At 36.8% G+C, this 18,047-nt stretch overlaps 1 protein-coding gene across 1 annotated transcript in view; it reads right to left on the minus strand.

The window, feature by feature from the left end:
* Nucleotides 1–15,050, minus strand: part of LOC138305169 (uncharacterized) — an 18,233-nt gene extending 3,183 nt beyond the window's left edge. The window contains exons 1-8 of the mRNA XM_069245588.1: nt 14,268–15,050; nt 10,038–10,141; nt 9,032–9,755; nt 7,232–7,387; nt 6,943–7,126; nt 6,400–6,609; nt 5,594–5,765; nt 2,848–3,035 (exon numbers count right to left, since the gene is read on the minus strand). Of these exons, the coding sequence (XP_069101689.1) occupies nt 2,848–3,035; nt 5,594–5,765; nt 6,400–6,609; nt 6,943–7,126; nt 7,232–7,387; nt 9,032–9,755; nt 10,038–10,141; nt 14,268–14,818 (2,289 nt within the window). The 5' untranslated portion in view covers nt 14,819–15,050. The remainder of the gene's footprint in view (nt 1–2,847; nt 3,036–5,593; nt 5,766–6,399; nt 6,610–6,942; nt 7,127–7,231; nt 7,388–9,031; nt 9,756–10,037; nt 10,142–14,267) is intronic.
* Between the last annotated feature and the right edge of the window lie 2,997 nt (nt 15,051–18,047).

Here is an 18,047-nt window from a genome sequence, read left to right on the forward strand (position 1 = left end):
AAAGTGAAGGAGATAGGAGTTGTACTGGTCTATAGTCTGTAAAATAGGACAAAGGTATATTGTCTACAACAAAGTGAAGGAGATAGGAGTTGTATTGTCTATAGTCTGTAAAATAGGACAAAGGTATATTGTCTACAACAAAGTGAAGGAGATAGGAGTTGTACTGGTCTATAGTCTGTAAAATAGGACAAAGGTATATTGTCTACAACAAAGTGAAGGAGATAGGAGTTGTACTGGTCTATAGTCTGTAAAATAGGACAAAGGTATATTGTCTACAACAAAGTGAAGGAGATAGGAGATGTACTGGTCTATAGTCTGTAAAATAGGACAAAGGTATATTGTCTACAACAAAGTGAAGGAGATAGGAGTTGTATTGTCTATAGTCTGTAAAATTGGACAAAGATATATTGTCCAATACAAAGTGAAGGAGATAGGAGAGTGTACTGGTCTATAGTCTGTAAAATAGGACAAAGGTATATTGTCTACAACAAAGTGAAGGAGATAGGAGTTGTACTGGTCTATAGTCTGTAAAATAGGACAAAGGTATATTGTCTACAACAAAGTGAAGGAGATAGGAGATGTACTGGTCTATAGTCTGTAAAATAGGACAAAGGTATATTGTCTACAACAAAGTGAAGGAGATAGGAGATGTACTGGTCTATAGTCTGTAAAATAGGACAAAGGTATATTGTCTACAACAAAGTGAAGGAGATAGGAGTTGTATGGTCTATAGTCTGTAAAATAGGACAAAGGTATATTGTCTACAACAAAGTGAAGGAGATAGGAGTTGTACTGGTCTATAGTCTGTAAAATAGGACAAAGGTATATTGTCTACAACAAAGTGAAGGAGATAGGAGTTGTACTGGTCTATAGTCTGTAAAATAGGACAAAGGTATATTGTCTACAACAAAGTGAAGGAGATAGGAGTTGTACTGGTCTATAGTCTGTAAAATAGGACAAAGGTATATTGTCTACAACAAAGTGAAGGAGATAGGAGATGTACTGGTCTATAGTCTGTAAAATAGGACAAAGGTATATTGTCTACAACAAAGTGAAGGAGATAGGAGATGTACTGGTCTATAGTCTGTAAAATAGGAGAAAGGTATATTGTCTACAACAAAGTGAAGGAGATAGGAGTTGTACTGGTCTATAGTCTGTAAAATAGGACAAAGGTATATTGTCTACAACAAAGTGAAGGAGATAGGAGATTGTACTGGTCTATAGTCTGTAAAATAGGACAAAGGTATATTGTCTACAACAAAGTGAAGGAGATAGGAGTTGTACTGGTCTATAGTCTGTAAAATAGGACAAAGGTATATTGTCTACAACAAAGTGAAGGAGATAGGAGTTGTACTGGTCTATAGTCTGTAAAATAGGACAAAGGTATATTGTCTACAACAAAGTGAAGGAGATAGGAGTTGTACTGGTCTATAGTCTGTAAAATAGGACAAAGGTATATTGTCTACAACAAAGTGAAGGAGATAGGAGTTGTACTGGTCTATAGTCTGTAAAATAGGACAAAGGTATATTGTCTACAACAAAGTGAAGGAGATAGAGAGTTGTACTGGTCTATAGTCTGTAAAATAGGACAAAGGTATATTGTCTACAACAAAGTGAAGGAGATAGGAGATGTACTGGTCTATAGTCTGTAAAATAGGACAAAGGTATATTGTCTACAACAAAGTGAAGGAGATAGGAGTTGTACTGGTCTATAGTCTGTAAAATAGAGAAAGGTATATTGTCTACAACAAAGTGAAGGAGATAGGAGTTGTACTGGTCTATAGTCTGTAAAATAGGACAAAGGTATATTGTCTACAACAAAGTGAAGGAGATAGGAGTTGTACTGGTCTATAGTCTGTAAAATAGGACAAAGGTATATTGTCTACAACAAAGTGAAGGAGATAGGAGATGTACTGGTCTTATAGTCTGTAAAATAGGACAAAGGTATATTGTCTACAACAAAGTGAAGGAGATAGGAGTTGTACTGGTCTATAGTCTGTAAAATAGGACAAAGGTATATTGTCTACAACAAAGTGAAGGAGATAGGAGATGTACTGGTCTATAGTCTGTAAAATAGGACAAAGGTATATTGTCTACAACAAAGTGAAGGAGATAGGAGTTGTACTGGTCTATAGTCTGTAAAATAGGACAAAGGTATATTGTCTACAACAAAGTGAAGGAGATAGGAGGTGTATTGTCTATAGTCTGTAAAATAGAGAAAGGTATATTGTCTACAACAAAGTGAAGGAGATAGGAGTTGTACTGGTCTATAGTCTGTAAAATAGGACAAAGGTATATTGTCTACAACAAAGTGAAGGAGATAGGAGTTGTACTGGTCTATAGTCTGTAAAATAGGACAAAGGTATATTGTCTACAACAAAGTGAAGGAGATAGGAGTTGTACTGGTCTATAGTCTGTAAAATAGGACAAAGGTATATTGTCTACAACAAAGTGAAGGAGATAGGAGGTTGTACTGGTCTATAGTCTGTAAAATAGGACAAAGGTATATTGTCTACAACAAAGTGAAGGAGATGGGAGTTGTATTGTCTATAGTCTGTAAAATTGGACAAAGATATATTGTCCAATACAAAGTGAAGGAGATAGGAGTTGTACTGGTCTATAGTCTGTAAAATAGGAAAAAGGTATATTGTCTACAAACAACTTCGTTTTACACTTCATCATAACTGTTGGATTGGAGGGAGTTTAAAATTCTATGTCATTTCTTCTATCTCACAGTTAACTACACATAACAATAATATATATAGGAGAGGAGGGAAAGAAATGTCTGCCTAGCTAGGAACAATCACAAAAAAAAGGTCATAGATGAATCGCTGCTGTAGGACTTACATGTATGTCTGTATCAGGCCCTTGGGAAAGGATTTCTTTGTTGCGACAGCTCTGTGAGAGGTCAGACAGTGACTCCCTGTAGGTTGAGTACTGGGTACAGGTGACAGGCCAATGGGCCTCTGCCTCACAGGACCAACACCAAACTCTGTCACAACCACAGGCTACCGGTACATTACCATAGGAGAGACCTGGTGGTACAAATACATCAAAATTACATCACAGGACCAACACCAAACTTGGTCATAACCACAGGCTACTGGTACATTATCATGGGAGAAACCTGGTGGTACAAATACATCAAAATTACATCACAGGAGACACACCAAACTCTGTCACAACCACAGGCTACCGGTACATTACCATGGGAGAAACCTGGTGGTACAAATACATCAAAATTACATCACAGGACCAACACCAAACTCTGTCACAACCACAGGCTACCGGTACATTACCATGGGAGAAACCTGGTGGTACAAATACATCAAAATTACATCACAGGACCAACACCAAACTCTGTCACAACCACAGGCTACCGGTACATTACCATGGGAGAAACCTTGTGGTACAAATACATCAAAATTACATCACAGGACCAACACCAAACTTGGTCATAACCACAAGCTACTGGTACATTATCATAGGATAAACCTGGCGGTACAAATACATCAAAATTACATCACAGGACCAACACCAAACTCTGTAACAACCACAGGCTACTGGTACATTACCATGGGAGAAACCTGGTGGTACAAATACATCAAAATTACATCACAGGAGACACACCAAACACGGTCATAACCACAGGCTACCGGTACATTACCATGGGAGAAACCTGGTGGTACAAATACATCAAAATTACATCACAGGAGACACACCAAACTGAGTCACAACCACAGGCCACCGGTACACTACCTTGGGAGAAACCTGGTGGTACACAATACATCAAAATTACATCACAGGAGACACACCGATCACGGTCATAACCACAGGCTACCTATAATAAAATGGTTTTTGAATCTTGTTTTGTAAAGTTGTATTATTTAGCTGTTGTATAGGTGGCCATCAGGTATATGTAGTCTTCGTTTGTTGGGTCCGTATAACTTCTTGTGCGTTGAGAATTGTCATTGAAATGATGATTGACTCTGATGTTTTGGTTCACATTTTATTCTGCTGTACTTCATACGTTACATAGAGTCATTGTTGATACATGTGACCCAAAATGGGACCACACACAAGGTGTGTGCTCCTCTATGTTTCTCCCTCTCTCTTCTACAATAACTGGTCAGCTCTATATACATAACAACGAGAGCATGAGAATCAGTATTTGGCCATGATATCCAACACCTGAAACATCTGATACATGGATAGCTACTGTATAACATAAGTAACACGCTGAACCAATTAATACTGACCAGTTTCACAATTAGCATTACATATAAGATGTTCAGACACCACATACCATTACACAACAACGAGAAACCTATACCTATAACCCAGACTATTATGTACAGACCTGGCCAGCTATCGCATGGCACTGATAACTGATAGTATATATACGTTTAGACCTGGGACACACACGAATAGCTGTAAGTCTATATCAGTATCTTATGAAATAAAACTTATTATATTATATACCGGTACATTACCATGGGAGAAACCTGGTGGTACAAATACATCAAAATTACATCACAGGACCAACACCAAACTCTGTAACAACCACAGGCTACCAGTACATTACCATGGGAGAAACCTGGTGGTACAATTACATCAAAATTACATCACAGGAGTCAAACCAATCACGGTCATAACCACAGGCTACCGGTACATTACCATGGGAGAAACCTGGTGGTACAAATACATCAAAATTACATCACAGGAGAATCACCCAACTTGGTCATAACCACAGGCTAACGGTACATTACCTTGGGAGAAACCTGGTGGTACAAATACATCAAAATTACATCACAGGAGACACACCAATCACGGTCATAACCACAGGCTACTGGTACATTACCATGGGAGAAACCTGGTGGTACAAATACATCAAAATTACATCACAGGAGACACACCAAACTGGGTCACAACCACAGGCTACCGGTACATTACTATGGGAGAAACCTGGTGGTACAAATACACCAAAATTACATCACAGAAGAAACACCAAACTCGGTCACAATTGACCGATCGCCAGGTGTAATATAGCCACGCCTCGTGCTCACAAACGCACATGTTTCTATTCAATGTCGGAGCAAACATCGTAGCACACACAATACAAAATGCAAAGTCACGTGCGGTTTGATTGACAGCTGGCGATCCATCAATCACAGGCTACCGGAAAATTACCTTGGGAGAAACCTGGTGGTACAATTACTTACAAAATTACACAAATAATTTCATTGAATTGATGAAATCTTATTTATAAGGCCATCTTTATAATAACTAAGTCATCAACATCATTTTGATTTACACCCAATTAACCAGTCAATTACTTTTAGTAAGTACATCACAGGTTTAGGTGGTGGAAGAAAACTCGAGAACCTAAAGAATACAACCAACCTACGATCAGTAACTGGCAACTGTCTAATGTAGAATTCAAACTTGACACCCAGAGGTGGAGGGCTAGTGGTAATGTCTCTTTAACAACTCGGCTACCACAGCCCCTGAACACCATCAACATGCAAATTAATAGGCAATAACGAGTACTATGTACAGTGAAGAAAGACTGGGAATTTGGTCTAAAACATACCAACTTTGGTCACCTTAGCCACCAGGTCACATGACTGTTTAGGACAGTGGTGCCACTGGGGAGACTGAGCTACCGCTCCCTCAGCACGGCTATGTAACCAGTGGTTATAAAGTTGACACGGCAGAAGGGTCTGAATCATCACCTCATCCACAACTTCATCACACGTATCATCCTACAAAATATACAGAAATAAAATTCTCCATGAAAGTGTACTTAATTTGTGGCCATGATATTTAAGTTTATGGATTAGATAAGTATTAACCACTTTACATAGACAATTAATGTAAAACTGTGGCATAATACGGAAATAAGATCTGATTTAAACTGTAGTGATTTTTTTATGTTTAACAGAAGAACAGAAATCAGACATACCATACCATATTTTCGCCAGGAAAATTTTATCCGTAAAATATTGATAAAATTACAAGAAACGTGTACAGTCAAACCTGTGTATAAAGACCACCCAAGAGGCCAAGAAAAGATAGTCTTTATAGCCAAGTGGTCTGAATACACAGAACAAACTCTGTTAAAATCGAACCATTTGGGACCCTGAAAAAGTGGTCTTATAAAGCAGGAAGTCTTTATACAGAGGTGGTCACTAAGACAGGTTTGACCATATAAACCATTATGGTCAAATGGTGAAAATTTAAAACAACTAAAATTGAATTTTCTTGGTTTAATTAAAAAATTTCCAATTTTTAAACCCACGAAAATAACTGGCTATATTAAGCATTGTTAATTGATACAAAAATCCTGTTTTCACAAGACCATATACAATATGTATTTGATAAATACGATTAAGGTACCTGACAGGACACACTAGAACAACGGTTCTGAATTCTCTCCCAGATGTACTTCCTCCAACAGGGAACACAGTAGTAGTGTAGGCATGGCAACAGGACACATCCATTCAGTAGTGGGGGGTCAAAGTTATCTAGACACGACTTACAGAATCCAAAATCCATCGTCTGTGTTAGGGAGGAGGGTAACAACTCGTATGACTCCAGTAATCCCACCTGTACAATAAAATTGTGATTCTCTTGTTTTTAACCTGTGGATACACAGTAAGATGAATTTCTATACATCCCTAACATCTATATAAACCATAGATGACATAAATCCAGATAGCTTGATGCTATAAATAAATGTGTCATCGGTTACCCACGTTAGTCAGCCAAACAGCGCATACCCGTAGTAGACACTGGACATTCGAGGGTGGGCAAAGTACATTTTCAACAGTATATGTATATATTGTCCAAGTCCTGACACTTAAACTCAAAAACTACACTTATTACTTAGTGCCATCAACTAAGGAAGATAATCAGCATTATTCCTATAGCTACACTTACATCAGAATTCAGAGTCGTTTCCAACATTTGTTTCTCATCTTCATATAATATGTGTTGATTTCCACCTGAAAGTGTTTTGTAAGCTTCCTGAACAGTCTGTATGTCAACTCTGGCTCTACTCACTCGGGCAGTCAACTGACCAGGCTCAAACTTCACAGACTCAAGTCTAGGTTTCACAGAAAGCCTGTTAATATAAAGTACATTTGTATTTACAGAATCCATACCAACAGGTTTCCACTTAGTTGAAGTAAAAGTGAAAATCTATTCTTGTAGATAAATGACTACACACCCCTTCTTTGCAGTTGCCAGATTAACAACACGTTGTGCAATATCCACAAGTTCAAGAACTTTGTATACGTGACCTGGTTTACCAGCAAGCTCCTCCCGGAGAAAGATTGGCAGTAGTAACTGTCCCTTGGTGAACGGCTTCAGAAGGATTTTTAACCTGAAAGTAAACAACAGTGAAACAGTTATAGTCCTATGGCACAAATTCTCCCAACATTTATACCATCATGGTGGCTCTTTTGTTTACCAATACTGTACCTGATACAGAAAAACAAATAAAAAAACAACATTAAAGGTGATGCCAGGGTTATAAGATACTAAAACTAAATACATTATGTGATACAGAAAAACAAATAAAAAAACACATTTAAGGTGATGCCAGGGTTATAAGATACTAAAACTAAATACATTACCTGATACAGAAAAACAAATAAAAAACATCATTTAAGGTGATGCCAGGGTTATAAGATACTAAAAACTAAATACATTACCTGATACAGAAAAACAAATAAAAAACAACATTAAAGGTGATGCCGGGGTTATAAGATACTAAAACTAAATACATTACGTTATACAGAAAAACAAATAAAAAAGCAACATTAAAGGTGATGCCGGGGTTATAAGATACTAAAACTAAATACATTACGTGATACAGAAAAACAAATAAAAAAACAACATTAAAGGTGATGCCGGGGTTATAAGATACTAAAAACTAAATACATTACGTGATACAGAAAAACAAATAAAAAAAACAACATTTAAGGTGATGCCAGGGTTATAAGATATACTAAAACTAAATACATTACGTGATACAGAAAAAACAATAAAAAACAAAACCATTTAAGGTGATGCCAGGGTTATAAGATACTAAAACTAAATACATTACGTGATATAGAAAAACAAATAAAAAACAACATTAAAGGTGATGCCGGGGTTTATAAGATACTAAAACTAAATACATTACGTGATACAGAAAAACAAATAAAAAAACAACATTAAAGGTGATGCCGGGGTTATAAGATACTAAAACTAAATACATTACGTGATACAGAAAAACAAATAAAAAACAAATTAAAGGTGATGCCGGGGGTTTATAAGATACTAAAACTAAATACATTACGTGATACAGAAAAACAAATAAAAAACAACATTAAAGGTGATGCCGGGGTTATAAGATACTAAAAACTAAATACATTACGTGATACAGAAAAACAAATAAAAAACAACATTTAAGGTGATGCCATGGGTTCCAAGATACTAAAACAACGTGGGTAGAGTATAATTTAGGTGATTGTGATGTCCCAAAAATGTCATCAAAATATGATGTCACAATCACAGACATCCTCGATACCCCAGGGGTTCCAATCACTTATCATCTCTACACCCCTGAACTATCTCATAGTAAAATTAAAGGCAACAGAACAGACCAGGTAATTTAGTCCTTTGATGTACATCAAAAGAGCCGAATAACGGAACAAAGTAGTCGACTGTGTGGCTTTGAAGTTGGGCGTCGCCCTTATTGTAGTCTTCAAAGGAAATCTTTGCTGTCCTGTGATTGGTCAAATGTTTTCCACTGAGCTGCCTCCAATTCTACTATGAGATAGTCCAGGGGTGTAGAGATCGAATGTTATCAGAACCCCTGGAGTATCAAGGCTGAATCACAGGAAGGTGGGACTATATATATTGATTGTAAATCCCCACATGATTTTAGTATCTCGAAGTGGATGTATTGAAAATGTTCATCAATATTTTCATCAATAATAGTCTGATCAATATGATTTTATTACCAAGTAAAAACACACACCAGTATTCTGCCTCAGTGGACCATTTAGACCACTCAGATTTCTGCCAAAACAGCAGATAAGCCTGAGTTGTCTCCCCTGTCACACACAGCCTAAGTTGCTGGGGAACACAGTTTGCAATGTGAACTTGGAGTCCCTTGGGCTGAGTTCTAATGTCCTCTATACTGTCTTTATTTACCATACAGCTGCAGAAAGATTTGTTAAAATCCTTGCCTAAAGGTTTTATATCATAGTGTATGTCATTTCTCTTCGGTTTGGTTTTCAATGTTTGTTTCGTACCAACATTTACTATGGATACCTCCTTTTTTATTTCTGATTTCCTAGTATCAATATCATATTGTTTTTTGGGAACTGGACGTTTTATAGTAGTGTATGGAATCTTCTCAACATCCTTTTGACGAGGTATCCTTTTCTTCTTTTTAAAGTCTTTTTTAGGTTTTTTCAATGAATTAGAATTGCCAGAACATAAAAAGTCTTTGAATGTAAAATTTCTAGGTTGATTTTCATCCTTAGGGCTATCACTTTGAAAGATTCCTTCATTTGAATGTGCTCTGGGCCACAAGGTGTCTGTAAGATGGTAGTTGTTGTCATAGTAACCATTGCGGTACCTCTGGTGCTCCGTGTGGTCCAGGCCCTGGTAGTACCAGCGACTCCAGGACTTATTGTGATTCCCCTTCTTCTTCCAACCAAACCTTTTCACTTTGGTTGTACATCTGTGTATGAAACCTGAAAATAAATCAATTTACCCTTTTTTAGAACTGTACTTATTACAAATCAGAATCGAGTTTAAAATGTTGCTATGTACACAATGTATGATGAGGTATTACCAATCTGTTTACTACTTGTCATGGTAACCCATCTTTGCATACCTAATGTGTTAAGAAATTGACTTTCCCATTGATTTAGTGTATATGAAATCTTGATGCATGAATTCTATATTTTACCTATGCACACCACATGTGCTTGAAGTGCTCACTAAACATGGTGAAGAGTCTGGTCAATATTTACCTTTCTTTGAATCACATTTACAAGGTCCAATAACAAAGTCTGGGTCTGTTATCTCATATCTGATCTCGGGGACAGCCACAGGATGGACGTCTCCACGAATCACACTGACAACAAAACAACACCATTAAAACCCAATGCTGTACTGGGGAGATGTTTTGATCAAGATTCCTCTAGCAGGGAGGTCTTTTAATTAAGATAGGAATCTACACGGAGGTGTTTTGATTAAGATTCATCTAGCAGGGAGGTCTTTTAATTAAGATAGGAATCTACAAAGAGGTGTTTTGATTAAGATTCATCTAGCAGGGAAATGTTTTGATTAAGATTCATCTAGCAGGGAGATGTTTTGATTAAGATTCATCTAGCAGGGAGATGTTTTGATTAAGATTCCTCTAGTGGGGAGGTGTTTTGATTAAGATTCATCTAGCAGGGAGATGTTTTGATTAAGATTCCTCTAGCAGGGAGGTGTTTTGATTAAGATTCCTCTAGCAGGGAGGTGTTTTGATTAAGATTCCTCTAGCAGGGAGGTGTTTTGATTAAGATTCCTCTAGCTGGATTCCTACAGCAACGTGTTTTGAAGATTTCCTCTAGCAGGGGAGATGTTTTGATTAAGATTCCTCTAGCAGGGAGGTGTTTTGATTAAGATTCCTCTAGTGGGGAGGTGTTTTGATTAAGATTCATCTAGCAGGGAGATGTTTTGATTAAGATTCCTATAGCAGGGAGGTGTTTTGATAAAGATTCCTCTGGCAGGGAGGTGTTTTGATTAAGATTCCTCTGGCAGGGAGGTGTTTTGAATAAGATTCCTCTAGCAGGGAGATGTTTTGATTAAGATTCCTACAGCAGGGACGTGTTTTGATTGAGATTCCTCTAGCGGGGAGATGTTTTGATTAAGATTCCTATAGCAGGGAGGTGTTTTGATAAAGATTCCTCTGGCAGGGAGGTGTTTTGATTAAGATTCCTCTGGCAGGGAGGTGTTTTGATTAAGATTCCTCTAGCAGGGAGATGTTTTGATTAAGATTCCTACAGCAGGGACATGTTTTGATTAAGATTCCTCTGGCAGGGAGGTGTTTTAATTAAGATTCCTCTAGCAGGGGAGTGTTTTGATTAAGATTCCTCTAGCAGGGAGGTGTTTTGATTAAGATTTCTCTGACAGGGAGGTGTTTTGATTTAAATTCCTCTACGGCAGGGAGGTGTTTTGATTTAAATTCCTCTAGGAGGGGAGATGTTTTGATTTAGATTCTCTACAGCAGGGACGTGTTTTGATTTAAGATTCCTCTGGCAGGGAGGTGTTTTAATTAAGTTTCCTCTGGCAGGGAGGTGTTTTGATTAAGATTCATCTAGTAGGGAGGTGTTTTGATAAAGACTCCTCTAGCGGGGAGGTGTTTTGATATAGATTCCTCTGACAGGGAGATGTTTTGATAAAGATTCCTCTAGCCGGGAGATGTTTTGATTAAGATTCCTCTAGTGGGGAGGTGTTTTGATAAAGATTCCTCTAGCCAGGGGGTGTTTTGATAAATATTCCTCTAGCAGGGAGATGTTTTGATTAAGATTCCTCTAGCTGGGAGGTGTTTTGATTAAGATTCCTCTAGTGGGGAGGTGTTTTGATAAAGATTCCTCTAGCCAGGGGGTGTTTTGATTTAAATTCCTCTAGCAGGGAGGTGTTTTGATTAAGATTCCTCTAGCTGGGAGGTGTTTTGATTAAGATAGGAATCTAGCCGGGAGGTGTTTTGATTAAGATTCATCTAGCAGGGAGATTTTTTATTAAGACTCCTCTAGCGGGGAGGTATTTTGATAAGGATTCCTCTAGCAGGGAGATGTTTTGATTTAGATTCCTCTAGCAGGGAGATGTTTTGATTAAGATTCATCTAGCAGGGAGATGTTTTGAATTTAAATTCCTCTGGAGGGGAGATGTTTTGATTTAGATTCCTACAGCAGGGACTTGTTTTGATTAAGATTCCTCTGGCAGGGAGGTGTTTTAATTAAGTTTCCTCTGGCAGGGAAGTGTTTTGATTAAGATTCATCTAGCAGGGAGGTGTTTTGATAAAGACTCCTCTAGCGGGGAGGTGTTTTGATATAGATTCCTCTAGCAGGGAGATGTTTTGATAAAGATTCCTCTAGCAGGGAGATGTTTTGATTAAGATTCCTCTAGCAGGGAGGTGTTTTGATTAAGATTCCTCTAGCAGGGAGATGTTTTGATAAAGATTCCTCTAGCAGGGAGATGTTTTGATTAAGATTCCTCTAGCAGGGAGATGTTTTGATTAAGATTCTCTAGCAGGGAGATGTTTTGATAGATTCTCTAGCAGGGAGATTTTTATTAGATCCTCTAGCAGGGAGATGTTTTGATAAAGATTCCTCTAGCAGGGAGATGTTTTGATAAAGATTCCTCTAGCAGGGAGATGTTTTGATAAAGATTCCTCTAGCAGGGAGATGTTTTGATAAAGATTTCTCTAGCAGGGAGATATGTTTTGATAAAGATTCCTCTAGCAGGGAGATGTTTTGATTTAGATTCCTCTAGTGGGGAGGTGTTTTGAAAAAGATTCCTCTAGCGGGGAGATGTTTTGATTAAGATTCCTATAGCAGGGAGGTGTTTTGATAAAGATTCCTCTGGCAGGGAGGTGTTTTGATTAAGATTCCTCTGGCAGGGAGGTGTTTTGATTAAGATTCCTCTAGTGGGGAGATGTTTTGATATAGATTCCTCTAGCGGGGAGATGTTCTGATTAAGATTCCTATAGCAGAGAGGTGTTTTGATAAAGTTTCCTCTGGCAGGGAGGTGTTTTGATTAAGATTCCTCTGGCAGGGAGGTGTTTTGATTAAGATTCCTACAGCAGGGACGTGTTTTGATTAAGATTCCTCTAGCGAGGAGATGTTTTGATTAAGATTCCTCTGGCAGGGAGGTGTTTTAATTAAGATTCCTCTAGCAGGGAGGTGTTTTGATTTAAATTCCTCTGGAGGGGAGATGTTTTGATTTAGATTCCTACAGCAGGGACTTGTTTTGATTAAGATTCCTCTGGCAGGGAGGTGTTTTAATTAAGTTTCCTCTGGCAGGGAAGTGTTTTTATTAAGATTCATCTAGTGGGGAGGTGTTTTGATAAAGACTCCTCTAGCGGGGAGGTGTTTTGATATAGATTCCTCTGACAGGGAGGTGTTTTGATAAAGACTCCTCTAGTGGGGAGGTGTTTTGATATAGATTCCTCTGACAGGGAGGTGTTTTGATAAAGACTCCTCTAGCAGGGAGGTGTTTTGATATAGATTCCTCTGACAGGGAGGTGTTTTGATATAGATTCCTCTGACAGGGAGATGTTTTTATTACGATTCATCTAGTGGTGAGGTGTTTAAGATGCCATGATGTGATGATGGACATCAACCTTGGTAATCTTCAAATGTATATACATGTTTATTCATATGCATAAATATTATTTTGCTCTTCTCAATGCATAAATTTTTTTGACAATATGACCTTCTAGAAAAAAATATGGTTTTATACAATGGCCCTGGGTATATATGTAGGGTCTGTTTTGTCTGTGTGTTTTCAGTTCTGGAATTGGGAACTGGAACAAATATTTTGTAACAGGAGAGGAAATAATGTCCAGACTGTAGTTCAGATCTATGGCTTCCAAATACTAGCCAGATGCTTTACCACTATTGGTCACTGATAATTTACCTAGTCCAACTGACGGATTGCCAGCCGTCAATCAAACAGTCCGGATAACCCACATAAGTTTGCATTTTTTATCATGTATGCTATGGTATTGAATATGTACATGTGCCTTTGCCAGCATGAGGCGTGGCTATATATACTGCCTGGTGATTGTTCAATTCCTTTGCATGTAAGTTGTACATAACATAACCAAAGCTCGGATTTTGGTTTTAGAGCTCATCTCAGGATGGACAATTTATCAACCACCTATTCTGTCTTGGCATATTCGTGTTATCTTTCATGCAGATAGGTATCTTTTATTTTGTGACATCGTTATTTTTTGAGCGAAACTCTTTTTCTATGAAAAGTACAAATTATGACATTTTGCTTGCTAACTGATGACATCACAATCAATACCTGCCTGCAAGGGCAGATAGTATAATATGTAAATTTAATTATAATAACTACTGAAGAAAGCATATTAGACTTTAAATGACTTTCCTGCTTCAACAATTCTACACTTTTCAAGTTTCATCACCTTTGTATTAAACCTGTTATTCTTAACCATGTAGATTCTATTAGGCCTATATGCATACCTTTCGTGTTGAAACTTCTGAAGTTTTTGTTGTGGACCAGAGCTGTGATTGACAGTGTGAGTATAACACTTGAGGGATAGATCAGTTACGGTAGAGAAATATCCAGACGGGTAGATATGATGGTTTGTACATTTACTGTCATGATAAGCTAACGTGTGCTCTTTTAGCTCCTCTAAGAGCTCTGGCTCCAGTATAACATGACGTTTTGATGGTGGTGCCGCCGATCTTTCGTGTAAAACAAGCCGGAATTCGTCATCCTTCACTTCTTCTCTTTCCACTAGTTCATTTATATAATCCAAAAGCATCCATCGTTTATGTTTGTTGAGGGAATATAAAATCACATCGTCATTTCGGAGGTTGTCGTATCCATGGACCAAACCACCGTCGTCCAAATAATCTTCCAGACATTCCAGTGCATGATTCTTTTCTTCTAAGTCGAATCTCTGATCCAAGACAAACTTGCAGATCAGACCTTGTGCCCTTGCAGCTTTAAATTTACATCGTTTGCAGAACTGTATACTGCATTTCTTATAGTAAGACCCTGCTGCCATTGCAGACTACATTGTTTACATGTTGCGGTGCACGATCTGAATCAGTGAAACGATTTACAGTAGTGGAATAAGAGCAAAACCTCCAAATGATCTCGATCTACCGACTAATCCGCGCACCTGTCCGGAACGTTATAGATTAGTTTTAATAAAATATTGGTAGAAAATCACCTAAAACATCGTCATTATTACAACAAAAGTTTTGAAACAAAATCAGGTTTACATTTCAAAGATAATAATTCTAACTTAAATTAATTCTAATTCTAAAATTTTCTTGCCTAATTTTAATTTTTTAATTATATCCAATAATTTGATAAAAAATATGAAAATAAAGAGATTTTTCTTCTTTTTAAACGATATTCATTATATTTTGCATCCTTAGGCTATAACTTTCAACATGTTTTTAATGTTTAATTTTTAATATTCTTTTTCCCTCCGTAAAAAGTGATGTTTTTCCGGCAGTTACAGGCCAATCTGATTAAAATCAGCTGTTTGATACTCCGCATCTGACAGTAGCCCATCGAGGTCACTGTTTGTAGCGGAGTATCAAACAGCTGATTTTAATCAGATTGGTTACAGGTAAAAATAATGGCACATTAATAAAATGCATGTAATTTTTATTTTCATTTATGAAATAATCCTTACAAATGGTCGTTTCATACTTTTGCTTATCATTACTAACAGAACACATTCCTATGAACTTACAGTAACATTACATCACACAGCAATCGGAACAAATCTAACTGAACTAGACAAATAATATACATCCAATCCATTCTGTATTTAAAAAACAAAAACATATCAACATCTTACTATTTGAAAGAAAGCTTGTCTTTAATCAATTACACTTTTGTTGAATAACATAATTACTACTGGTTTACATCTGCACTGATTATAATCGATTGTTTAAGATATTCTATGAACTGAAAAGTCAAAAAGGATGTGTTTTTCATGTATCTATTTGTATTCTTAATACAAAGGCTAAATAATCTATCATATCATATTGATATATTAAAGAACAAGAGGCCCATGGGCCTTAACGGTCACCTGATATTTGATACAAATTAGGTATGTAATTTACTAGCCAACTGATGTCTTTTGTTCACAAAAGAGAAACATACATCTAATAGGTCTATATACAAATTTGTATTAATCTTGGTGCATATTTACTAACATTACTGTGTTCAGAAGGTTAAGTAATTATTATAGCAAAGAGCAATAACTCCGTAAATAAGTTAGTCGAATCAAGCTGATTTTCAATTTTTTTTTTAGATATTTCCAAAGTTGGTCTATAGGCAAAGTTTCATTAAGCTCGGATCATATTTATTTAAGTTATCATGTTCACAGGATTCAATAATTATAATTGCAAAGGACAATAACTTTGTAAGTAACTATCTAATCAGGTCGATTTTTGAACTGATCCGAGATCTTCCCAATTTTAGTCTAAATTCAAGTTTCATTCAGCTCGGTTCATATCTATTCAATTTATCGTGTTCACAAGGTCTAATAATAATTATTAGTGCAAAGGGCAATACCTCCATAAATTACTGTTGAATCAAGCTGATTCTCAACTTGTACAAGATTTTTCCAATGTAAGTCTACATATAAGTTTTATCAAGCTTGGTTTATATTTACTCAAGTTATCGCTTTCACAAGGAAATGTAATTCGTATCCTACAGATATGTCTATAAGGATCCAGTGTTATATCAATCTGATTAAAATACGTTAGATAAGAGGATCTGAAAAATCCCATTAGGGGTCATGTCCTGGTGACCTTTGGAAATGGCCAATCAAATTGCTACTAATTTTGACAGTGAATTTCAGGGACGAAATAGTTTAAAAAACTGTCAGAATTATTTTGGTTTACGTAGTCATCTCGCCCAAAGAGCACAATAAAGCTAATTGTATATGTATACTGGGACGAAATATCGTTTTCAATGGGTGTGACAAGGTGTAGAAAATGTATCTTATATGAAGACCACGTGGTACAAAGGTCATCTGGACGTGACCCCATATGGGATATTGTCAGATCCTTTATATAACGGAGTGGTTATAAGGATCTGTATTTTAATCAGATTGGTGTTATATGGAAAATAACTGTTGATATTACTTCATTGACCCACAAGGAAATGTTAATGCACAATGCAGAATGACGGACAAAAAACTATGGTCAGGTGACCTAACAAGTTAATTCTTGATGCACGGAAAAGTCAACCATTGTTATCCAATTCATATTACCAAGCCAAGGTCAAATGATCTCATATCAGCGTTCAAATCTCAAGGTCAAACCTAATCTTTGTCACTCTCACTAAATCCTCACTGTGCAATATCAATCAATCAGACCAAGAAATGTTATAAACAAAAACCCACATAACTGATAAAATATGTGATGGCATCACCCTTATAAAAAAAAATAGTCTGGGAAACTTAAAATAGATATTAGAAATATGAATACCCAGTATATAAGATTTAAAATCTTTTGTATTTGCATTTCTTATACAAAATTTAACTATAGAATTGATTATTTAACCACTAAATACATGTTCCAAGAGAAACTTTATGAACTTAACACATTGACAGGGCTACACACCAGGGTAAGTTATGTAGTATAAGTAGCTGAATAGTTAGACACAGCAGTGACAGGAAAGTTTGATTGTCAGCAAACATAGCAGCATCAAGGGAAATGTACAGTATCAACATACAAGCTTCCAAGGAATGATTAACACAATACAGTACACTTGTCAGTAAGATGGCTTCTTACTTTCTTCTCAATATACATTTGGGACTATTTTGGTACATCACAGGAAGCCCACTAACTGATCAAGTGTGGAAAACTCATCTGAAAATCGTAGGGGGCAAGACACATACATGTGACCAATAAGACACATACATGTACAGACAATAAGTACATATCAACATACATACACATGACACATACATGTACATGTGACAATATCCATGACACATAATACATGTGACATATACCATGACACATACATGTACATGTGACAATGTGACATGCATGACAAAATACCATGAACAACATGTGACACATACAGTCATGTTACCAGACACATAATTGACATACCATGACACAATGTCAGTCTCAATACAACATGTGACAATACAAACCAATGACAATATACCAAGACATACATGTGACAATGTACAAGCACATGTGTGCAATTACCAATATACATGTGCAAGTACAACACATACATGTGACAATATA

Source organism: Argopecten irradians, chromosome 12 (genome assembly GCF_041381155.1).
Source record: "Argopecten irradians isolate NY chromosome 12, Ai_NY, whole genome shotgun sequence".
Lineage (NCBI taxonomy): Eukaryota > Metazoa > Mollusca > Bivalvia > Pectinida > Pectinidae > Argopecten > Argopecten irradians.